Below are 26,104 nucleotides of genomic sequence, written 5' to 3'. Positions count from 1 at the left end.
GACTCTCTTGGCTCAACAACAAGGTCCCTCAGTTCTGCTGCAAACTCGAGTCACATGGCAGACTAGCATCAGATGGCTTTCTTCTGCATTGGGGGACAGTCTTCAGTATGCATATCCTTCCATTCCTCTCGTAGAGAAGACTTTGCTGAAACTCAAGCAAGATCAGAGGCCATGATTCTGATCGCTCCCTACTTGAGCACATCAGATCTGGTTCCCTCTTCTTCTAGAGTTGTCCTCCGAAGATCCATAGAGATTGGACTGTTTTCTAACCCTCATCACCCAGAACACAGGGTCCCTTCTATATCCCAACCTCCAATTTCTGTCCCTCATGGCTTGGATGTTGAGAACATAGAATTCAGGTCCCTTGGATTGCCTGAGGGTGTCTCCCATAGCTTGTTGGCTTCCAGTAAAGATTCAACTAAGAAATGTTACTCTTTTAAATGGAGAAAGTTTGCTCTCTGGGGTGAAGGCAAAGCCTTAGATCCCTTTTCTTGCCCTACACAAAAACTGCTCAAGTACCTCCTGCACTTTGAGTCTGGTTTAAAAAAACAACTCTGTAAGGGCCCATCTCAGTGCAATTGGCACTTACCATCATCCAGTAGGAGGTGAGTCCATCTCTGAACAGCCTTTAGCTGTTCGTTTCATGAGAGATTTGTTGTTGACAAAGCGCCCTACCAAACTTCCTGTTGTGCCAAAGGATCTCAATGTTGTCCTCATCCAGCTGATAAAAGCTCCTTTTGAGCCTCTGGACACCTGCTATGTGAAGTTTTTGACCTGGAAAGTTGCATTTCTGGTGGCAGTCACTTCAGCTTGCAGGGTCAGTGATCTCCTGGCCATGGTTGTTCATCCACCATATAGTATATTAAGTTCCATCACAACAGAGTAGTCCTCCACATGCACCCCAAGGTACTGTCCGAGTTCCATCTTAATCAGGCAATTGTTCTTCCAACATTTTTCCCCTGAGACCTCATGCCCATCCTGTCAAAAGTGTATTGCATACCTTCAACTGCAAGCAAGCCTTAACCTTCTATCTGGAGCAGACTAAAGCCCATAGACAGCTTTTCATTTCTTTTGACCAAAACAGGTTGGGGGTGGATATCGGCAAACACACACTTTCAAATTGGATAGCAGACTGCATCTCCATTGTTTATACCCAGGTTGGGCTGACTCTTGAGGGACATGTCACAGCTCACAATGTTAAGGCCGTGGTGGTGTCAGTAGCCCACTTGAGATCAGCCTCCATAGAGGAGATTTGCAAGGCTGCGATGTGGTCTTCAGTCCACACATTCACATCCCACTGTTGTCTGGAACAGGGTGTCCGACGTGGCAGTTCTGTAGAATCTGTTCGGTGTTTGAGTCCAACTCCACCCTCCTAGGCCCCGTTTTATTCTGTTCCAGGCTGCACTGCCACAGCTGTTATTTATATAGTTTCAGGTTGATTTAAGTTTTGGTCTCAATGTTTTGAGAATCAGTTATCCTAGCTTTCTTGTTTTCGGTGAGCCTGGTAGCTAGGAATGATCATAAGGCCCGAAATAGAGAGTTTCATGAGGGTCAGTAGGTACTTGGTTTAGTCCCAGTACATCAGAGTAAACTTCAGGCTAACTGGCTTATGATACCTAAATGATACAAACTATGTTATATCTATGGACTCAAGACAGAAAGCAGCATGTGTTCCATGTAAATATGTTAAAGGCCTATGTAGATCACACATCCATGGTGCTAGCTGTGTGCAGCCCACCAGAAGAGTGTCAAGATAGTGATCCCATACCTGACCTCCTAGCAGAGACATTACCAGAGGGATCTACACAAGTTGTAGAGGGAGAGCAGTAACCCCCCAATCAGAAACAGCAGTTAGAAACAGTACTGCAAAAGTATGCTGATGTGTTTTCTACTAACCCAGGAATTACTTATTTGGCTAATCACAATGTAGACACTGGTGACCATAAACCACTGAAGCAGAGTGCCTATTGAATATCTGCTGAGATGGAGAAGCACATGAAGCAAGAGATTGATGAGATGCTAGCCCTAGGTGTTATAAAGAAGTTTCATAGTCTCTGTGCTTCTCCTGTAGTTCTTGTTCCTAAGAAAGTTGGCACAACCTGCTTCTGTGTGAATTACAGGAGGCTTAATGAATGTACTGTTTGACACCTATCCAGTTCCCTGGTGGATGAGTTGCTAGATTATTTAGCTGGGGCCCTGTACCTGACCACAATGGACCTTAGTCAAGGGTACTGGCAGCTTCCCTTAACAGCTGCTGCTCATTAGCAATCACATTCATTACCCCATTTGGCCTTTATGAATTTACTGTGATGCCTTTTGGAATGAAAAATGCCCCAGAGCCTTTCAGTGCTTGGTGAATAGTCTGTTAGATGGACTCTGGGAGCATGCCAGGGATGACAATCTGATCCATTTAAGTAGAGTATTAGACCGGATACGAGAGGGTCCGTCTGAGTATCAAGTCCAGCAAATATCAGATGGGGATGGCAGAAGTGCAATGCATAGGCCACAGCTAAAGCTTGAGCCAGCTAAGGTGGAAGCTATACAGAACTAACCTACTTCCCAAACCAAGTATTGGCCTTCCTTGGGACAGCATGGTATTACAGAATGTTTGTGCCACACTATAGCACCATAGCCAACCCCCTGATTATCTTGACAAAAAAGAAACTGCCTCAAATCATTACCTGGTTACCAGAATGAGAAGCAGCCTTCCAAGCATTAAAGACTGCATTAGCTACTGCTCCAGTACTAGTTGTGCTTGATTACCATCAAACATTTGTGGTACAGGGATTCAAGATGACTGCCGCCTGTGTCGGACGCTCCTGAGGACGCTCTGTGTTTGCCTGTGATGCTGAAGAGAAGGGGCCACCCGTCGTCCTCCGCTGCCCCACCACGGCAGAATCCCTCTTTAACTCAGTCTACAATTCAGAATTACCTGCAGAGAGCCCATATACCCTTGACATCGGGAGCGGACCCGCTTGATCGACCGGATGAGAATGGAGACACCATGGCGATTCCAGGGTTGGAGCTTTCGCTCAGCCCCGATGGAAGAGCACCTTCCCCACAACCCTCTGGAACCAGCTCGCCGATGCAGGACTCCGCTGTGACGCAACCGAGGAACGGAGCGGACAGACGGAAAGAGGAGGAAGAAAAATCTGCAGAAGGTGCAGGCCTTTCAAGAGAGCAGGGCAACCAGAGTGGAAAAGAAACATCTGCTAGTATTCTAGAACAGGTGGAGACTGATGGAGAAATGGGGGTACAACAATCCACATCAGCTGCAATGGAGGTAACTTTTCCTATATTTGAAAAGCCTAAAGAGGTTACACTAGATACTCTCTGGACTTTGTGGACTTGGGGAAATCCCTAAATCCACAAATAAAACAATTTTCACAAGAGATAGCTAGTCTCGATCGAAAGGTACAAGATACTGACGTCAAGGTAGAGCTATTATCGAACCAGCATAAAGAAATGGAAAAAGAACAGAAAGAGACCAAGAGACTATGATAAAAGACCTTACTACACTTAGAAGAACAGAATTATTGGAAAATGTAACTAGGAATAATAATAGATTTTTGAATTTTCCTAAACAGTTTGGGATCTTACCACGAGAAATGCTCCGGAAGTATATTAAAGAGATATTAGGAGTTTCAGAGGAGATGATTCCTCCATTTACACAAATTTATTATTTACCTTCAAAAAAAACCAAGCATCTCAGAAAAAACCAGCCCTAGATGTCTCAATGATATTAGAAGCTTCGGATAGTGACTTAATAAGCCCATCTACATTGATAGCTACGGTGGCCCTATCACCGGACAAGAACTGGTTGATGAGATTATTCTTTCAAAACAGAGAGAAGAGCTTTCTCGGATTGAAGGTTCAACTCTTCCCTGACGTTACAAAAGAAACACAAAAGCACAGACAGAGATTTTTATTAATGAGACCAGGTGTAATCCAACTAGGAGGAACTTTTTTTCTTAAATACCCTTGCAAATGTGTAATAAAATATCAGTCAAATAAGTATGTATTCTATGAACCTTCACAACTCTCCGCCTTTCTGGCTGCTAAAGAGACTAAGGGGGATATTGGATTATAGCTCTTATTAAATTTTATAGAGGTATTAAATAGAAGCTTCTGATACAGCTCTATTTCCTGTAAGTTTTCTTTAAATTATCCATATTCGAATATTTTGAATCCCACAGTGTGGACTTTAGTAAACTGGCTGTATGTATTTCCTTTAATTACGGTTTACCTTTCTATTTTATGACAACAGCAATTGTTTAATTTCTTGACAAGTATTAGTTTTTGCTTGTTTTGTATTATATAAATCAATAAAAAAAAAGATTTGTGGTAAAGAATGATGCTTCGACATATGGCATTGGGGTTGTACTCAGTCAAGTGAATAACAAGGGGAGGAGAACCCCATTATGTACCTGAGTTGCAAGCTCCTTGACCGAGAGGTAGCATATGCCACTATTGAGAAATAATGTTTGGCCTTAGTATGGGCCCTTAAGAAATTGCAATCTTATCTATATGGGCGAGACTTTACTGTCAAAACAGATCACAATTCATTGGTCTGGCTTAAAAAAGTCTCAGGAGAGAATGGGAAACTGTTCCGGTGGAGCCTGTCCCTGCAGATGTACAACCTCACCATACAGCACCAGAAGGACAGTGAATATGGCAATACTGATGGACTCTTCGGGAAGGAAGAACCAGGACTGCCCTGACACTAGACTCTCGAGACCCAACCAGTGGACTGAAGAGGCTGCAGTCGGGGTTCTCAAAGAGGGGAGGTGTGGTGAACCAGGGTTTTCAAGCCTGTGAATTGTAATAATATTTCTCCGAGGACAAGCAGGCTGCTTGTTCTCACATGTGGGTCGACGTCCGCGTGTCAGTTTCCTTTTTTGCGCGACGAGATGCGGCAGGGTCCTCCTGTGCTCATCGTTTAGACCCAGGAAAAAGAGTCTTCGTATTTGCAAGTTTTTCTTATTTTTTATTTTCTTTCAAAAAAAAAAAGTTCTTTCCTTTATTTTTTCCTTACTTTTACTTTTCTCCAATTTTAAAGTTTTATTTCTTTTTCAACGTTTCCAGCCTTTAGGCCGCGCAGTCGGGTTTCTCCCCTTTTCTTTGTTGGCACAATTGTGTCGTTTGATGTCGCTGAAGCTGTTTTTCCTCCCGTGTCATCGAAGACACCCAGCGGCTTCAAACTTTGTCCTCGGTGTAACTGGACCATCTCAGGTACCGACACTCATGGTGTATCCAGTGCCTGGGGCCCGATCATAGCCCAGCCGCTTGTAGTCTGTGTCTTCATATGAAGAAACGGACTCAAGTGTCTCAAGAAGCCCAGCGAGAGAACTTTTGGGGTTCGATCCAGTCCTTTGATATCGACTTCGGTTCCGAGGTCGTTGGTGTCGACTTCAAAGGAGACATCGGGTGGAGAGGTAATGGCTGCTGAGAGACCAGCTCGCGCTGGGAGCAGTGAGGCGTTTAGTGGGTCTCCACCTGTCTCGAGGACTCCTGTTATGCAGACCCCCCCTCCCCCCCCGGGATCGACCTTCGTTGGACCTGGCCCCGAGGAGACGTGAGGATTCCACGTCGTCCTCATCGGTACCAAGGACTCTCGATGACTGGCGTTGAGTGAAGGCGAGGAAGCACTGTCATCAATCTTCAACACATGGTGCCGGGAGCTCCGGGGCGTCGGGGGACTTGGCACCCGAGAAGCGTCGGCGCTGAGACAACCGCTCCCCCTCTATACAGGTGGTGCCAATGCGTCTGTCTCCTAGCAGCCCAGTACCTGCTTCCGAACCTCAGCAGATTCTGCCACCAGTTGTTCCACCGACCCGCAGCCTTCTCCAATGGCGGCTCTCTCAGCGCATCCGAGCCCTGCTTCCAGAGCTTCTGGATGGATTGCTGCGCCAGTCTGCTTCGATGTCGGGGGTGCATGCGCCTTCCGTACAGTCTGCTGCAGCGGCGTCTGGCCCTTCACCTGCGGTAAGGTCCCCGGCCTCGGTGCCGCCTGCCACCCAAGTCGACTCCCCTTTGACGTCGGTGGAGGAAGCTTCGTCGCAGTCCAGGCGGGTGTTGGCCTCTCGACATCGCCATCAAGGATGTTGATCCTCGGCGTCGAGGCGGGCTCAGTCTCGGAGTGCCCTGAGAGAGGTCCTATCCGATACTGAAGAGGAGCGCTCGTGGGAGTCAGAGGAAGATCCCAGGTACTTTTCTTCTGACGAGTCTGTAATGACCTGTTCCTTGCCAAATCCAGAGGCCACTACTCCATCCTCATCCTCCTCGATCTATCCGCCGCTTTTGACACGGTCAGTCATGACTTACTTCTTGCCACACTGTCCTCATTTGGGTTCCAGGGCTCTGTCCTCTCCTGGTTCTCCTCCTATCTCTCCCACCACACCTTCACTCTCATGGATCTTCCTCCACCCCCATCCCGCTATCTGTTGGTGTTCCCCAGGGATCTGTCCTTGGACCCCTTCTCTTCTCAATCTACACCTCTTCCCTGGGCTCCCTGATCTCATCTCATGGTTTCCAGTATCATCTCTATGCTGATGACACCCAGCTGTATCTCTCCACACCAGACATCACCGCGGAGACCCAGGCAAAGGTTTCAGCCTGCTTATCCGACATTGCTGCCTGGATGTCCAACCGCCACCTGAAACTGAACATGTCCAAGACCAGGCTTATCATCTTTCCACCAAAACCCACTTCTCCTCTTCCTCCACTTTCTAACTCAGTTGATAACACCCTCATCCTCCCCGTCTCATCTGCCCGCAATCTCGGAGTCATCTTTGACTCCTCCCTCTCCTTCTCTGCGCATATCCAGCAGATAGCCAAGACCTGTCGCTTCTTCCTCTTTAACATCAGCAAAATTCGCCCTTTCCTCTCTGAACACACTACCCGAACTCTCGTCCACACTCATTACCTCTCGCCTTGACTACTGCAACTTACTCCTCACCGGCCTCCCACTTAGCCATCTATCCCCCCTTCAATCTGTTCAGAACTCTGCTGCACGTCTTCTATTCCGCCAGAACCGATATACTCATATCACCCCTCTCCTCAGGTCACTTCACTGGCTTCCAATCAGATACCGCATTCAATTCAAGCTTCTCCTTCTTACCTACAAATGCACTCAGTCTGCCGCCCCTCACTACCTTTCTACCCTCATCTCCCCTTACGTTCCCACCTGAAACCTCCGTTCACAGGACAAATCCCTCCTCTCGGTACCCTTCTCCACCACCGCCAACTCCAGGCTCCGCTCATTCTGTCTCGCCTCACCCTATGCTTGGAACAACCTTCCTGAGCCCTTACGCCGAGCCCCCTCCCTGCCCATAAGTACATAAGTACATAAGTAGTGCCATACTGGGAAAGACCAAAGGTCCATCTAGCCCAGCATCCTGTCACCGACAGTGGCCAATCCAGGTCAAGGGCACCTGGCACGCTCCCCAAACGTAAAAACATTCCAGACAAGTTATACCTAAAAATGCTTAAAGCCCACCTCTTCAATGCTGCGTTCGGCACCTAACTCTTACCGTTCAGTAAATCCAGACTGCCCCAATTTGACTGCCCCTTTTGGACTGACTGTTCACTTGTCTTTTAGATTGTAAGCTCCTTGAGCAGGGACTGTCCCTCTTTGAGCAGGGACTGTCTCTCTTTGTTAAATTGTACAGCGCTGCGTAACCCTAGTAGCGCTCTAGAAATGTTAAGTAGTAGTAGTAGTAGTATGTCAAATTGTACAGCGCTGCGTAACCCTAGTAGCGCTTTAGAAATGTTAAGTAGTAGTAGTAGAGTCCTATGGGATTCCCTCTGAACCTTCCCCTCCACCTGAAAGGAGACTACCCGGAGAGTCTGTCCTTTACATCTTTTGTCCGGAAAATGGCTACAGCTATTCCTTTCCCTATGGAGGTTGAGGATGAGCCCAGGGCCGAGGTGCTCGAAGTCCTGGACTATCCTTCTCCACCTAGAGAGGCTGTGACGGCTCCTCTACATAAGGTACTGAAGGAAGTCCTTATGCGGAACTGGTCGTTCCCTCTGTCTGGCTCCATGATCCCCAAAAAAGCTGCATCCCAGTATCAGATCCACGGTGAACCTGAGTTGATGAGGTTTCAGTTACCCCACAATTCTATGATGGTGGATTCCGCCCTCAAGAGAGCCAAGAGTACTAGAGACTATGCCTTGGCGTCCCCAGGCAGGGAAGCTAGGACCTTGGACTCTTTTGGGAGGAAAACGTATCAGGCTGCTATGCTCGCCGCCAGAATTCAGTCATACCAGCTCTTCACGAGCGTCCACTTGTGGAACTCAGTGAGGCAACTGTCCAGCTTGGCTGATGCCCTCCCTCTGAAGCAGGTCAAGCCTTTTCGCCAGGTGGTCAGGCAGCAGAAGGCATGTTGTAAATTCCTGGCCAAGGGTACTTTCGACACTTTTGATGTAGCTTCCAGAATCACTGCCCAGGGTATAGTGATGTGCAGACTCTCATGGCTGCGTGGCTCTGACCTGGACCATTCGGTCAAACAGCAAATGGTGGATGTTCCTTGCTGGGGGGATAACCTTTTAAGTGAAAAAGTAGACGATCTTGTTGACCAGATCAAGAAGCACAATGATGCTATGGATTCTCTATCTCGCCGGGCGTCTTCTGCTACAACCTCTTCAACTATGAGATATTTTGGAGGGAAGAGGAGTGTTCCTTATTCCTATGCTAGGCTTTGGTACACTCAGGCTTTTCGGCAGCCTGCCCAGGCTGAGCCCTAGCGTGCTCGTTCTCGTCAACAGCATGCGCCTAAGGCCCCTGCTGCTCCCCAGCAAAAGCAAGGGACAGGCTTTTGACTGGCTCCAGTTCAGCATAGTCTCTGTAAAAGTGTCTGTACCAAATGCCTTGCCGGTTGGAGGGAGGTTAATGTTTTTTCACCAATGGTGGCCTCTCGTAGCCTCCGACTGGAATCCAAACCTCCAAATTGCCCACCGGGAGCTCATTTTTACAACTCCCAGCACAAGCAGGTACTTGCAGAGGAACTCTCCGCCCTTCTAAAGGCCCATTCCACCAGGGGAAGAAGAGCTAGGATTCTATTCCAGGTATTTCCTTGTGCAGAAAAAGACAGGGGGGATGCGTCCCATCCTAGACTTAAGGGCCCTGAACAAATTCCTAGTTTGAGAAAAGTTCAGGATGGTTTCCCTGGGCAACCCATGATTCCAGCTCACGGGAAGTATCTTCGATTTCAGCTGGGAACACAGCACTTTCAGTACCGTGTACTGCCCTTTGGCTTGGCGTCTGTACCCAGAGTGTTTACAAAGTGGCTGTAGTCGCAGTGTCGCTATGCAGACTGGGAGTGCATGTGTTTCCTTATGGGGACGATTGGCTGGTAAAGAGCACCTCGGAGGACGGTGCTTGGGAGTCCTTGCAGGATGGCTATTCAGGTGCTAGAGCTACAGGGTTTCGTAATAAACTACTCCAAGTCCCATCTCAGTCCTGTCCAAAGAGCACTGCTGGACACAAAGACAGCTTGGGCTAATCTTCCCGAAGCAAGGGCAAACAACCTCCTGTCCCTGGTGTCCATAGTTCGAGCGTCAGCAGATCACAGCTCGGCAGATGTTGAGACTTTTGGGCCATGTGGCCACCACAGTTCATGTAACTCCCATGATCAACTCAATGGACCCTAGCTTCCCAGTATCAAGCTGCAGGGGATCTGGAGGATGTGATCCAACTGTCCACCGATTTTCGAAATTCTCTTCAGTGGTGGACAATCCAGTCCAATTTGATCTTGGGATGACCATTCCAAATTCCTCAGCCACAGAAAGTGCTGACAACGGATGCATCACTCCTGGGGTGGGGAGCCCATGTAGATGGGCTTCACGCTCAAGGACCCTGGTCCTTTCAGGAAACCGGTCTTCAGATCAACCTCCTGGAATTGTGAGCGATTTGGAACGTTCTAAAGGCTTTCAGAGACTGGCTGTCCAACCAAATCATCTTAATTCAAACAGACAATCAGGTTGCAATGTATTACACCAACAAGCAGGGGGGCACCGGATCTCACCCTTTGTGTCAGGAAGCTGTTCAGATGTGGCTTTGGGCACGCCGTCACGGCATGTTTCTCCAAGCTACTTATCTGGTAGGTGTAAACAACAGTCTGGCCGACAGACTGAGCAGGGTAATGCAACCTCATGAGTGGTCACTGAATATGGGTGTGGCCCGCAAGACCTTCCGAGCATGGGGCACCCCCTCGATGGATCTTTTTGCCACTCAGATCAATCAGAAGGTCCCTCAGTTCTGTTCCAGGCTTCAGGCCCATGACAGACTAGCGTCAGATGCCTTTCTCCTGCATTGGGGATCAGGCCTTCTGTATGCGTATCCTCCCATACCTCTAATAGGGAAGACTTTGCTGAAACTCAAACAAGACTGCGGAACCATGATTCTGATAGCTTCTTTCTGGCCGCGTCAGATTTGGTTCCCTCTTCTTCTGGAGTTGTCCTCTGAAGAACCGTAGAGATTGGAGTGTTTTCCAACCCTCATCACCCAGAATGAGGGGTCGCTTCTATATCCCAACCTCCAGTCTCTGGATCTCACAGCCTGGATGTTGAGAGCTTAGAATTCGCCTCCTTGGGTCTTTCAGAGGGTATCTCCCAGGTCTTGCTTGCTTCAAAGATTCCACGAAGAGGTGTTACTCTTTCAAATGGAGGAGGTTTGCCGTCTGGTGTGACAGCAAGGCCCTAGATCCTCTTTCTTGTCCTACCCAGACCCTGCTTGAATACCTTCTACACTTGTCAGTCTGGTCTTAAGACCAACTCCATAAGGGCTCACCTCAGTGCAATTAGTGCTTATCATCGGCGTGTAGAGGGTAAGCCTGTCTTTGGACAACCTTTAGTTCGCTTTATGAAAGGTTTGCTTTTTGTCAAAGCCCCTTGTCAAACCTCCACCAGTGTCATGGGATCTGAACGTTGTTCTCACCCAGGTGATGAAAACTCCTTTTGAGCCACTGAATTCCTGCCATCTGAAGTACTTGGAAGGTCATTTTCTTGGTGGCTGTTACTTCAGCCCCTAGGGTCAGTGAGCTTCAGGCATTAGTAGTGCATGCACCTTATACTAAGTTTCATCACAACAGAGTAGTCCTCCACACACACCCTAAGTTCCTTCCGAAGGTGGTGTTGGAGTTCCATCTGAACCAGTCAATTGTCTTGCCAACATTTTTTTCTCCGTCCTCATACCCACAGGAGGGGAGTCGCCATTAGAAAACGCGCAATCTCAAATTGGCTAGCAGATTCATTTCCTTCACTTATGCCCAAGCTGGGCTGACTCTGGAGGGCCATGTCATGGCTCATAATGTAAGAGCCATGGCTGCGTCGGTGGCTCACTTAGTCAGCCTTCATTGAAGAGATCTGCAAGGCTGCAACGTGGTCTTTAGTCCACACATTCACATCCCACTATTGCCTTCAGCAGGATACCCAACATGACAGTCGGTTTGGTCAGTCAGTGCTGCAAAATCTGTTCAGGGTTTAGAATCCAACTCCACCCTCCTAGGCCCTTTTTTGTTCTATTCCAGGCTGCACTCTCAGCTAGCTGTATATAGTTTCAGGTTAATCTATGTTATGTCCTCGCCATTTCAAGGCCCAATGACCAATGTTCATTGTTTTGAGTGAGCCTGGATGCTAGGGATACCCAATGACCAATGTTCATTATTTTGAGTGACCCTGGATGCAAGGAATACCCCACATGTGAGAAATGAAATAACACATAACTCCAAAGGGGAGGTGGGAGGGTTTGTGAGAACAAGCAGCCTGCTTGTCCTCTGAGAAAGCGAAGATACTTACCTGTAGCAGGTATTCTCCGAGGACAGCAGGCTGATTGTTCTCACAAACATTCCCACCTCCCCTTTGGAGTTATGTGTGATTTCATTTGCTTTTTCATTTAACTTAGGAGATGCGCTTGCACGGTGGGCAGGAAGTCAGTCCGCACATGCGCGCTGCACGTGTGCCAGAAAACTCTGGCAAAACTTTTTTTATATTTTGCTTTGCAAAACGCCGATTCCTGGGCTAGCGCGGGTGTTGACCCACATGTGAGAACAATCAGCCTGCTGTCCTCAGAGAATACCTGCTACAGTAAGTATCTTCGCTTTTCATGCAGTGTATTTCTCTTGTTTGGCCAGCAGGTGTTGTTTGTTCTGTGTTTTAAAGCTGTTGCAGAGAAAGCTGTTTTCTTTTTCAGTTTTGGCCCTGTGGAAGGCAACCTGCAGTGCCATTGGCCAGGTACTTTCAAAGTTGGTGCTCTGGGCTCTGATTGGCCCTGGAGCTCAAATCCAGCCAGGACGTACTGGATTTTCCCCAGCCTCAGATAAGGGAGTACAGAGGGTAAACATCTCTGCCCTGAGGCCCTGTTCAAGAACTGTGTACAAAGTGTTTAGATAGTTTTAATATTGATCCTTATTCAGTTACCTGTTTATCGCTTGTTGTTTTTCCACGTGTTTCATATTGTTCACTGTTCTATTTCTTTGATAATAAACCCATTAGTTTATTAACTCTGATGTCTTGGACTGACTAAGAATCCTGATGGTTTTTGTTTTGGGTCTGCGAGTGCTTTCTAGGAACTGTGGGACCTGCGAGAGTGTGGGCCAGTGTTCAAGAAATCACCGGGGAATAACTTGAGAGTGGGAGGCTATCCCAGAGGCAAGCGGGACCCAGTTGGTGGGAGGAGGGTGCGGTGTGGAGTACATGCCCAGCTGCAGGCGAGCCTCAGCAGTGCTCGGGCCAGACCCTCTAGGTTGTCGCAGGGTTAACCCCAGATGGGTGCTAGGCATTTCGTGACAGATGTGTCCAGAAATTTACTGAGGTATTTCCTTTTTATTGGCCCAGGAGTTTCTTCTTTCATTGATCTAATTCAGTCAACTGCAGCTGCTATGTTATGGTTATGAACCTTCATTTACAACTACTCAGATTTTTTTTTTTTTGGCCAGCCCTACCTTGTCACCTCCCATCTCATTTAGCTTAGTTATTGTAGCAACAGGGCTACTTCTACAAATGTTTATAGTGCTTTAAGATGTACACTTGTACATTGCACTATACACATAAGAAACTGCTCCTTCCCCACAGAGCATAATATGTAGTCAGGACAAATAAAATTAGAGAATTTAATTTACTATAGGAACAGTTTAAAACATTGGTATTAAGCAGAAGAACAAAATTGGCTTGTAGCCTGGATTTGAATAGGACCTGAGAATAGAGCATGACATACTAATCTGAAGTCTATTCAAGACATACAACAAAGTGGGAGGAATGGTGAATGGCACAGATAAGAATAACTTGATAAGAGTTCAAGTTGGTGGCAAGAGTAAGGGAAGAGAGTTAATGGAGCTGCAGAATGAATGCACCCATAGGTCAGTAAGAGAAGTTGTGCATTCATGGACCCTAAATCTGATCTGTAGATGCCTGGTGACAATAGTGTTTGATGACTGGATCCCCACAGCATCCTTAGACAACCCATGGAATGGAAGGCCTGATTTGGGAATTGAATCACTGTGCTTGTCCAAAAACTTTCTCTAGTTCTCCCCCATCTTCTCCCCCAATCCTTAATGCTACATGCACATTCCTGGATATTGGGAGGGAGAGGGGTTCTTGCTGTCTTTTGTCCAGGTACAAATAGGATGGTGGGATTGTCATTTAATGATCACCTATCTGCTGGTTCTTTCTTTCTGGCCATACCTTCTCTATAATGTGGTTTTCTTAGTCAAGCAGCAGCTGGAAGGTAGAGGTTAAATGTCCATCTAGCTCCATATTTTTTTTTAACACAAATCTGCTGCTGCTATAGGCTACCATTTGCTACAGGGCTGACTCTGACTAGTATAGGAAGATAAATATAACAGATGATAACCATAAGACTAACCTAGTCTGTCCAGTATATTTCCTGGTTAATTGCATATACCTCTACTTGATCTCTAGCTTTCTCTGAACTTTGCAGTCAGAAATCCTTTGTGCATATCCTGTACTGCCTTGAATTTAGTTACTTTTGCCTTCACCACATCTCCTAGGAAGCTGTTCATGCATCTACTTCTCTGATGAAATCTTCTGATGTTGTACCAAACTATCTCTTAAACCTTATTCCATTACTTCTTATTGTAGAACTTTATCTTTCCGTTGTAAAAGTTTTGCTTCATACCTTCTTACAGTATTCAAATGTCTTTCATATTCCTCCTGTAGGCCTTCGAGGATATATACTTATTTATGGTATTAAGATCATGGAGCTGTTGATGCAGGGCCAATATTTTGTAGTGGGGGAATCTGCTTCTGTTCTAGCCTTTTGGAGTTATGACCTCTAGAACTGGACATAATGGGGGCAATTCTACAAATGGGCTCTTTTAGGCTCTCTGAGAATGCCGACGTTCTGATATAGTATACTAATGTAACTCAATATCAGATGAAACTCAACATAGCTGCTTTAGTGTGGCAAACCCCACTTTGTGGAATCATGTTACAACCTACATTTGAAGAATACAAGCAGGACATTATGTTCTTTCATGTAGGTGATGTCATCCAGTGTACTATCTCTAGAAGCTTTTAATAGCTCTGACAATGCATACACGAGTGCTTCATTCGCGAGGGACCAGCAGTTAGTCTTTCCACAGGGCTGAGAGGACGGTTTGTACTCTCAACACGGGTTTTTTCTTGTGGCTGCCTTCCTTGCCTTTATCGGCATCTGCTGTGAGTAGCACAGGACCATTTTTTCCCTTACTTTATCGCCTTAATTTTGTTTAGTGTCTTTCAGCCTTTTTAGGTTTCCTTTATTTATTTATTTTTTAAAATCATTTTTCCATGGCTTGCAGCCTACTTGGACCTGAGCTGGCCAGGACCATTTTTTAAAATTATTATTTTGCTTCTAGCTATTATTCCCTTGCTGTCACAGAAAACTCTTGTTTAAGAAGTGTTCCCAGTGCAGCAAGATCATGTCTGTGACTGACCCTTATAACTAATACTTCCTATTCTGGGACCCAACCACCAAGTCTCTGACTATAAGCTCGGTTGTCAAATGCAGAGCAGAACCCAAATGAGTCATGAGTCCCAGTGCAAGAGACTTTTTTTGACGCATCAGAGGCACTGGATACTGGAGACACTGCAGCACTGCGGAGGTCTCTTCCTGCTTCAACATTGGGTGTCATTAGTGTCCTAGCAGGCCAAGCATCCTTGGACCTGACACCAAGGACATAGAAGGATTCAACTTCAAGAGGGCTCAGATGCTGGGCATCAAGCAGAAGTGAAGAAACACTGTTATAGTGCCCGTGCGCAACATCCTTAAGGCAGCACTGAGAACTGGTAGACCCTCTCTGTTCAACCTGTACCTAAGAAGGCGAATGTGGATAAAGGTGAGCCAGTTGATGTAGTGTATCTAGATTTTCAGAAAGCTTTTGCTAAAGTTCCAGTTAATGTGTGTTTTAACAGCTTTGAATAGTTTTGTGTCATCTGCACATTTAATCACCTCTTCATTCTGATTTCCAGATCATTTATAAATATATTATATAGCACCGGTCCTAGTGCAGCACTCCACTATTCACTTTCCTCCGAGAAAAATGGCCATTTTACCCTACCCTCTGTTTTCTGTTCAATAACCAATTCCTAATCCACAGGACATTGCCTCCTATCCCATGAATTTTTAAAATATTCTCAGGAGTCTCTCATTAGGAACTTAAGTCAAAAGCTTTCTGAAAATCTAGATGCACTACAGCAACCGGCTCACCCTTAACTACATGTTTATTTATGCCTGAATATGGATGATTCACACTTCAGCTTCTGAAGGGAATTTCTCTTTACAAAGAGCTGCCTTGAAGTTGCAGATGAGCAATGAGTGCATGTTTACCAAAAAGAACAGATTTAGCATTGAACATGGGAGGCTAGTTTCCCTGGTCTGAGTAAAGAATCTTAAGTCCTGCAAAATCAGCCAAAAGGAGCAATTGACTTCTAGCACATCCTGATTCAATATTATTTTATAATGGAAGGGTAACTTAATGCTTAGATCAGTGGGCTAAGAGCCAGGGGTCAAATCCTGCTGACATGCTTTGTTATCTTGGGCAAGTCACTTAACTCTTCATTGCATCAGGTACAAACTTAATTGTGAGCCCTCTGGGGATATGAAATTACCTACTGTACCTGAATGTAACTCACTAACTGCTACTGAAAAGGCATGAGCTAAATCCTTTCCCCCCTTTGTATATATATTTTTAACATGGAGTATTATTTCTGTTCAACCAAAAATTATTAAATCTATAGAAAATTTAATTTTGCATTACATAGGAATTGAAAATGAAATATTGGCCAAAAATTAAACAGGAGAAGATTCCTGTGACACAAAGCTTACAAACAAGAGTTCCCACTTTCCATCTAATATTTTACGATTCAATACAGTAAGCATTTTCCCCAGATATTTAAAAATACTGTAGGTGAAACCCTTTAGTACATCAGGCCTTAAACTTGAGAAGACAATGGACTGAAATTTATTAAATTAGTGAAAAGAAATTGTATGAAATTACACTGTGTACATTTCTGTTGTAGACAAACCGAGGAATAGAATAGACTGGCTCATCCAAGTAACACAAGGGAGATACCAAAAGTCTTATATGTAAGGTTTATTAAAACTACACTGATATAACTTGACACAGCAGCCTTGTTTCGACGCATAGTTGCCTGTTGCAGGAGTCTGAGAATTTGATATATGCTTTTCTCCATCTTCTATTCAACATTTGTAGAATTGAAAAATAGTGGTTAAACAAACATATGCCAAGTGAAACACAAGAAAAGTCCTACTGCTGAAGCCTTTGTGCCGAAACACGGTCACTGTGTCGAGTCATATAGGTGTATTTTTAATAAACCTTGCTTATAAGACTTTTGGCGTCTCCCTTGTGTTACTTAGATGAGCCAGTCTACCCTACTTCTTATGCACATTGTCCGTAGGGATTGAACGTTCCTCCATATCTTGTGGCTGATCTTTCTTACATTTTGGTTGCAACATATAAATAAAAAATATAATATTTAGCCTATAATCTATGCAATGGAACCTAAAGCTAAATTCACATGAGGTATGTCCCTTTCATTTATGACAGAACATCTGGATAGCTGCTTGCCACATATCAAATATCCCTGTATAAATAATTTGACTGTATTGCTGCTTTTGTTCAAATTACAAATGATTCTGTTGGGCTAAATGTAGGGACAGAGGAGCAGAAGAAGCTAGTGATTGGTGGAGAAGCCTGCCTTTGGGGGGAGTTTGTGGATGCAACCAACCTTACTCCAAGATTATGGTATGTTGATCATTTGCTTGCCGATTTTAGCTTTGCAAGGCTTAGAGCAGTCTATAGTGAAATCAATTATCTGTATTTTAGCATTTTCAGTAGTGACGTTTTATTACAAAAAGCAGTAGTAGTAGGAAATTGTGGATATAAAGCACAACACGGTTTGTTCTATTTTGTTGTTTGAGCTTTGGAAAATTGCAGTATACTTGCCTGCAACCTCATACTACAAAACAGGTGATTTGTTCTACAATAATGATTAGTTTATGTGGGTTTTTCCCCTCCTTTCTTACAGGCCTCGTGCAAGTGCAGTAGCAGAAAGGCTCTGGAGCAGTAAAGAAGTGACCAATATTGGTGACGCTTATATCAGACTTGTTAAGCATCGCTGCCGCATGCTTAGGTGAGAGGTGACTAGCTTTTTAATGGAGAACACCTTGATTTTAAGGCCCTTTTAACTATAGTGTGGGTTTTTTTCACTAACCGCACATTAACAGCAAAAGTTAATGTGTGGTAAGTGGAAAGCCTGTGTGATTAATTTAACTGTTGGGAGCATGACACAAGTAAATAGGTCCCACATTGCTTGCACCCTGCAATATTTTCCCTACCAACCCCAACAGTAAGTACTGAGCCTCCCTCCCCCTAATCTTGACCCCCAAGCCAATCACCTCCCCCATCTGACACCCTCACCATAGTCCCATACCCCCTCAGGTCCAACCAGCAGACCCTTGCACCTACTGGGGCTGGGTGGGTTACAGGGACTCACTATTTATAATACTTCACTCAGCAAGATAAGGAAACTTCACTGTTAACCAACCATAACGGGTTTTTAATCACCATTTCAATATAGTAAGTAAACACTCAAGTAAAATGAGATGGGAAATAGAGATACGGAATGTGCAGTATTGAAGTAACAAAGGAGGTTTCAATTGAAAAAGTCCAAAATGTCCACAAAAATTAGAGCTTACAAGCTGGTTATGTAGGCAGCACTGCTTTCTGAGCTGATAGAACCAGGGTGGAGACAGATTGTGGAGGAATACCCTAAGAGTTAGTGCAGCAGCCTGAGAATCGGCGGTTTGATTCCCACTGCAGCTGCTTGTATCTCTGGGCAAGTCACTTAACCCTCAATTGTCCCAGGTACAAAATAAGTACCTGTATATAAAATGTAAACTGCTTTGATTTAACCACAGAACGGTTTCTGTATCAAATCCATTCCCTTTCCTCTCCCTTAGGGGATGGTCTATAGTTTAACACAATTTATTATATGTAAAACCTGACTTGATCTTAATCTAAATGCTGATACTTGAGTAAATATTTTTTTGGCTGATTTGTTAGTGATGTTCTCTCAAGATCCAACAGTATGGGGACTATTCTATAACTGGCTACACCATTCAAGGTGGCTTAATGCTGACTATTGTGTAACAACATCTGGAGCACCCAGATTTCATTACAGAATACTGGTATAAACCTAAAGTTAGGTGTACCCAATTCCCCACCAGGTCAATGGCAGGAGTAAATGGGTAAGCCTAAATGCAACATGTGTGCATAATGGTATTCTGCAAGTTATATGCGTGTACCATTCATGTGTATGTCCCCGTGCAGTAAAACACTCCCTTATAGTATTTTGTGCACTTACCTGCTTTTAAGTGTCACTTTTCTCATTGTACTTTACTTTAAACTGTTTTGTGTTTGAGGCGCATTAATGTACAATTTGTCTCCTTTCTACTGCAAAAGACTGGCTTCAATTAAAGGATATCATGGGACCTGCACGTATACACTAAACATATTTGCAGCGAGTCTAGAGAATTACAGCCTGCCAATTAGCATACTATTTTAAGTCAAAAATAGAGGAAGTTTATATTGAATTATATTAGAATCTTGTTTGTTAGTTCCAGATCAATTTCCAGCAAATAGGGTCTAGAATAATTTCTGTTCTCTACGAATGGATGGTCTTGATAAACTGATTCACATATTTTCAAAGTCCCATTTTGTGCTACATAATTGCCCCGCACAGTTAATGCAAATATTACCAGTGCAATTTAAAAACACTCTTCTGTAGTGGATAGACTGTTTTAGAATTTCCCAAGAGCTTTGGTGAAATTATGTGGTCCTGGGGAACTGAGTTCAATTCCCACCTCAGGCACAGGCAGCTCCTTGTGACTCTGGGCAAGTCACTTAACCCTCCATTGCCCCATGTAAGCTGCATTGAGCCTGCCATGAGTGGGAAAGTGCGGGGTACAAATGCAACAAAATAAATAAATTATTCTTATGCCCTTAATAATTCCAGCAAGTGACACCATCAGTTACAGACCAGTAGCATCAATACCTTACTTTATCAAAATTATGGAAGGTCTGGTGAAGGAAACAACTGGAGGACTGTTTAGATTAATTTAATATTTTATATATTTCCCAGTCAGGTTTCCATGCTGCCCATAGATAGCACAGACATTGTTAGGTATTTTAGTTTCACAAATTAGACATTTTATGAACAAGAGGAAATGAGTACTCATCATACAATTAGATCTCTCTAGTTCCTTTTTATTTGGTCGATCATAGTGTCCTCCTTTCAATTCTGGATGATATTGGAATATCAGGGAAAGTGTTAAATTGGTTTAGAGGTTTTCTTTCTGCATCCTTTCTGAAAGTTAGTCACTAAGATGTGGGGTGCCTCAATGATCTCCCTTGTCACCTGTCTTGTTTAATGTTATATTGTCATTTTGCTATCTGTAAAGAAATTAGAGATAGCAGGCTATCAAATATGTATGCAGATGAAATTACTGTCCTGCTTCCAGTTTATTCTGAATTAAGAGACATATACTCTCGGGTATACCATTGTATTTTCCTGGTTAGTGACTGGATGGGTACTAGCCATTTGAAACTGAATAAAGACAAAACAAATGTTCTTACTGATTGGAACTAAATCCAAATTAAAGAATCAATTTTTGCTATAGATAATATAATTTTAGAGAAATCTTTAAAAGTACTAGATCATAGTTTAACAATGGAAGCTCAAATTAATTATTTGGTAAAAAGCTGCTTGAGGAGAATTCGTAAATATGTACAACAAGATAGATTTAGACTGGTGGTTCAGTCCCTAATTTAAGTAAACTGGATTTTTGTAATATTTATTTGGGCATCTCCAAAGTTCAAAATGTAGCAGTGAGGTTTATTTATTTTTATTTTATGGCATTTGTATACCACATTATCCCACCTCTTTGCAGGCTCAATGTGGCTTACATTTCATCATGGATACTGGAAATAGCAGTGAATATACATTTGGTTTACAGAGGGTTTTGTGTTACATGGTGGTGAAATGCATGAGGGCGTTAGAGCAGAAAGACATTATAAAACATTATAAGACAAGTCTGGAAGTTTTAAGACTATACAGTTATACATGTTAAATTATACAGTTACACATGTTGATCTTTGTGATATATCTTGTCGAAGAGAGAGATTTTCAATAGTTTGCGGAAATTGGCCAATTCATAGACCGTTTTCAGGTTACGTGGCAGCGCGTTCCAGAGTTGCGTGCTCGTGTAGGAAAAGGTAGATGCATGCATTGATTTGTATTTCAGACCCTTGCATTTGGGAGGATGTAGATTAAGGAATGTACGAGAGGATCTTTTTGCGTTCCTGGGTGGTAGATCAGGTCTGACATATAGGCTGGGGCGTCACCATGGATGATTTTGTGGACCAGGGTGCAAAGTTTGAACATGATGCGTTCCTTTAGTGGGAGCCAGTGTAGTTTTTCCCACAGGGGTTTCGCTCTTTCGTATTTTGGTGTTCCGCATATTAGTCTGGCTGCTGTATTCTGGGCTGTCTGGAGTTTAAGTATTTGCTCTTTACAGCCAGCGTAGAGTGAGTTGCAATAGTCCAGATGACTGAGTACCAATCATTGTACCAGATTGCGGAAGACAGTTCTTGGAAAAAATGGTCTGACTCTTTAGTTTCCACATTGCATGAAACATCTTTTTAGTTGTGTTATTTGCATGGTTCTTAAGTGTTAGGTGTCGATCAATGGTGACACCAAGGATTTTTAGGGAGTCCGAGACTGGTAGATTTAGTTTAGGTGTGTTGATGGTGGTAAATTTATTCTTGTTGTATTGCGAGGTAAGTACCAAACATTGGGTTTTCTCTGCATTGAGTTTCAACTGGAAAGCATCTGCCCAGGAATTCATGGTATGCAGGCTTTGTTTGATTTCATTGGAGATTTCCCTTAAATCTTGTTTGAATGGGATGAAGATCGTTACATCATCAGCGTATATGTATGGGTTTAGGTTCTGATTCGATAGTAATTTGGCCAAGGGTGTCATCATTAGGTTGAATATGGTCGGTGAGAGGGGGGAGCCTTGTGGAACTCCGCATTCAGGTATCCATGTAGCTGATGTAGTCGACTTTGATGTCACTTGGTATGAGTGTGTAGTGAGGAACCCTTTGAACCAGTTGAGAACGTTGCCTCCGATTCCGAAGTATTCAAGGATGTGTAGTAAAATTCCATGGTCAACCATGTCAAATGCACTTGACATGTCAAATTGTAACAATAGAATGTTGTTGCCGTTTGCTATTAGTTGTTTGAGTTTGGTCAAGAGCGTGACTAGTACGGTTTCAGTGCTGTGATTAAAGCGAAATCCTGACTGAGAATCGTGTAATACTGAGAACTTGTTTAGATAGTCTGTGAATTGTTTGGTCACTATACCTTCTGTTATTTTGGTAATTAGTGGGATGGATGCTACTGGTCTATAGTTTTAGTTCATTAGCATTTTTCTTTGCATCCTTGACTATAGGGGTGAGTAAAATGTTACCTTTTTCCCTTGCGAAGAGTCCATTTTGTAGCATAAAGTTCACGTAGTTTGTTAGGTCCATTATAAATTGTTGAGGGGCCAATTTCATGAGGTTGTTTGGGCATATATCTAGTTTGCAATGGGATTTGGCGTATCTTTTGAGAGTCCGTGAGATAAGATCTTCTGGTAGTGTTGTGAATTCAGTCCAGATCCTGTCTGCTGGGTAGATTCCAGGGTCTGGGTCCAGGCAGTCTAGGAGTGTGGTGTATTCGATGTGGCTAACAGGTATTTTAAGTCGCAGTTGAATGATTTTCTCCTTGAAGTATTTCGCCAAGTCGTCAACTCCTGGTGTGTCTTTGCAGTTGTTGGTGACTGGAGTGGTGTCTAATAATTTATTCACAAGTTGAGTTTGTGTGTGTCTTTGTAATTTGGTCCAATTTCAGTTTTGTAGTATTGTCTTTTGGTTTATCTTATGGTGTATTTATATTTCCTTCGGAGTTGCTTCCAATCGTTAAGTGTGGGATCGTCTTTCTTTTTGTTCCACGCACGTTCCAGTTTCCTAACTTGTGTTTTGAGTTTTTTTCAGTTCTTCGTTGAACCAAGGAATTGAGTTCTTTCTGTGCGAAGTTCTGGTTTGGATCGGGGCGATGTTGTCTAGTGTTAGTTTACATCTATCATCCCAATTTGAGAGGAATTGAATTGTGTCTGTCTTTATTGTCCATCTGTCGTTGTAGATCTGTTGCCAAAATTTAACCGGATCAATTTTTCCTCTTGTGGTGTAGGTTTTTTGTATTTGTTTGTTATGTAGGTCTTTCGTTCTCCATTGGAGGGTAATATGTGCTTTGTAGTGGTCGGACCACAGTATGGGTGACCATTCAGTGTATGTTAATGTATCGTTTGCGTCGTGGTCAAATTTGTGTGTTATGATGTCTAATGTCCTTTTTCATGTGTTGGTTGCATATTTGGTCCTTGTAGATCCAATAGTTGTAAGAACTCTCTACAATCCTGGTTGATTTTTAATCTTAAAAAAAAAACTCAAATAGAAATTCAAATAGAACAACTCCTTTCTTTGTTTCTTTACATTGGCTTCCTATAGAGGCAAGAGTGTTTTATAAATTATATTGTTTTAGGTTTAAGATTCTTCATGGTATGACACCCCAATACACGCTTCAATTCTTATGTAGACCAGTGATCAGTCAATATTTATGCCATTCATAATCAAATATCTTTATATTTCCTGAACCCTAAAGGCATCTCATCTCATCATTTTTGTTTCTTCCTTATTTTCTTATCAAACAGCTAGTTTTTGGTCTAATCGACCTTGGGAAGTCATCTTTTATCCAGTTATGACTTTTATTTTAAAAAGTAATTAAAGCAATTCTGTTTCATAAATATGTTCTTTCAAGATAGTAGTATCAGGAAATTCTACCATATGCTTACTTATTACTTTATTCTGTAGCTTCTAGATAATTTATCTAGCAATCTTATTGTTATCCACTTAGATCTTATTTTGTGGTTATATTGGAATATAAAAGTCATGACTGTGCCTGTAACTTGGGGTTCACAAGTCTTTTGTCAGCACTGTATGTATTGTGTAGTATGTACCTGAGTCACTTGGTGGAATACTCCAATTGAAGTGTATCTCTGGTTTAGTCCAACCATCTCTAGAATGACCCTTTCCATAAGACATAAGAGGATACAATGTGTTTCTGTGTTGAAGTGAATCAATGTTTAAGTAGTTTGATCTTTTTTATTTTCTTTTTCCAAGTGCTATTAACAGATTTAGAATCTGGCTTTGTGATGCTTATTTTACAACAGGCGGGGAATACCAGCTGAGCCTTTGTACGTTGGCTATTGTGAACAAGAAGAGAGAGGCTACTAACCACAAAAAACCTGAGTGAATGAAGTAAAGCGCCTTTGTGGAAAATGAAGAGGACAAAGTAGTAATATCTGTTAAGAAGCCAAAACCTGCATTGAGAGAATCAAAGAAAAATACATATTGTACCTTGAAATTGTGGAATAAAAAGTTGTGAAATTATTTGAAAATATTCTTTATTTTTAAGATTTGATATATGTAATTGGAATAAATGATCAATATTTTAATGTATTGAATGACTACAGTGCTCTCTTTAGTATATCTTACATGAACTGTTAATGGTTGCAGATTTTCTTTAGATCACATTAATTACTTTTCAGCTCTAATAAAGGCAGAGAGTTGGATTTACTAAACGGTTCTTATGTACTATGCACTAACATGCATTAATGCATGTTTACTGCAGGTCCCATTTTGTAAAATGGGATCTGTTTACTAACAATGGGGTCCTTTACTAAAGATGCACTGAAAATGGCTTGCGGTAGTGTAGGCATGGGTTTTTGGGTGCACGCCAATCCATTTTTCAGCGTGCCTGTAAAAAGCCCTTTTTTAAAATTTTTGCCGAAAATGGACGTGCAGGAAAATCAAAATTGCTGCTTGTCCATTTTGGGTCCGAGACCTTACCGCCAGCCATTGACCTAGTGTTAAAGTCTCATGCGGTATCCGGGCAGTAATGACCTATGTGCACCAAATGCCACTTGGCGCAAGTAGCTGATGCGCGCCAGAAAATAAAAATATTGTTCAGGGGCATGTACAGTGGTGGAAATAAGTATTTGATCCCTTGCTGATTTTGTAAGTTTGCCCCCTGACAAAGACATGAGCAGCCCATAATTGAAGGGTAGGTTATTGGTAACAGTGAGAGATAGCACATCACAAATTAAATCCGGAAAATCACATTGTGGAAAGTATATGAATTTATTTGCATTCTGCAGAGGGAAATAAGTATTTAATCCCTCTGGCAAACAAGACCTAATACTGGTGGCAAAACCCTTGTTGGCAAGCACAGCGGTCAGACGTCTTCTGTAGTTGATGATGAGGTTTGCACACATGTCAGGAGGAATTTTGGTCCACTCCTCTTTGCAGATCATCTCTAAATCATTAAGAGTTCTGGGCTGTCGCTTGGCAACTCGCAGCTTCAGCTCCCTCCATAGGTTTTCAATGGGATTAAGGTCTGGTGACTGGCTAGGCCACTCCATGACCCTAATGTGCTTCTTCCTGAGCCACTCCTTTGTTGCCTTGGCTGTATGTTTTGGGTCATTGTCGTGCTGGAAGACCCAGCCACGACCCATTTTTAAGGCCCTGGCGGAGGGAAGGAGGTTGTCACTCAGAATTGTACGGTACATGGCCCCATCCATTCTCCCATTGATGCGGTGAAGTAGTCCTGTGCCCTTAGCAGAGAAACACCCCCAAAACATAACATTTCCACCTCCATGCTTGACAGTGGGGACGGTGTTCTTTGGGTCATAGGCAGCATTTCTCTTCCTCCAAACACGGCGAGTTGAGTTCATGCCAAAGAGCTCAATTTTTGTCTCATCTGACCACAGCACCTTCTCCCAATCACTCTCGGCATCATCCAGGTGTTCACTGGCAAACTTCAGACGGGCCGTCACATGTGCCTTCCGGAGCAGGGGGACCTTGCGGGCACTGCAGGATTGCAATCCGTTATGTCGTAATGTGTTACCAATGGTTTTCGTGGTGACAGTGGTCCCAGCTGCCTTGAGATCATTGACAAGTTCCCCCCTTGTAGTTGTAGGCTGATTTCTAACCTTCCTCATGATCAAGGATACCCCACGAGGTGAGATTTTGCGTGGAGCCCCAGATCTTTGTCGATTGACAGTCATTTTGTACTTCTTCCATTTTCTTACTATGGCACCAACAGTTGTCTCCTTCTCGCCCAGCGTCTTACTGATGGTTTTGTAGCCCATTCCAGCCTTGTGCAGGTGTATGATCTTGTCCCTGACATCCTTAGACAGCTCCTTGCTCTTGGCCATTTTGTAGAGGTTAGAGTCTGACTGATTCACTGAGTCTGTGGACAGGTGTCTTTCATACAGGTGACCATTGCCGACAGCTGTCTGTCATGCAGGTAACGAGTTGATTTGGAGCATCTACCTGGTCTGTAGGGGCCAGATCTCTTACTGGTAGGTGGGGGATCAAATACTTATTTCCCTCTGCAGAATGCAAATAAATTCATATACTTT

At 43.6% G+C, this 26,104-nt stretch overlaps 1 protein-coding gene across 1 annotated transcript in view; it reads left to right on the top strand.

Annotated features, from left to right (window-relative positions):
• HEXB (hexosaminidase subunit beta) overlaps positions 1 to 24,071 on the top strand; it is a 158,286-nt gene extending 134,215 nt beyond the window's left edge. The window contains 3 exon segments of the mRNA XM_030193280.1: positions 17,177 to 17,267; positions 17,551 to 17,655; positions 23,852 to 24,071. Coding sequence (XP_030049140.1) covers positions 17,177 to 17,267; positions 17,551 to 17,655; positions 23,852 to 23,915 — 260 coding nt within the window. The 3' untranslated portion in view covers positions 23,916 to 24,071.
• Positions 24,072 to 26,104: the final 2,033 nt, after the last annotated feature.

The sequence above is a fragment of the Microcaecilia unicolor genome, chromosome 2 (assembly GCF_901765095.1).
Source record: "Microcaecilia unicolor chromosome 2, aMicUni1.1, whole genome shotgun sequence".
Classification (NCBI taxonomy): Eukaryota; Metazoa; Chordata; class Amphibia; order Gymnophiona; family Siphonopidae; genus Microcaecilia; species Microcaecilia unicolor.
The sequence above is the reverse complement of the archived record's forward strand: the minus strand, read 5'-3'. Positions and strand labels throughout refer to the sequence as shown.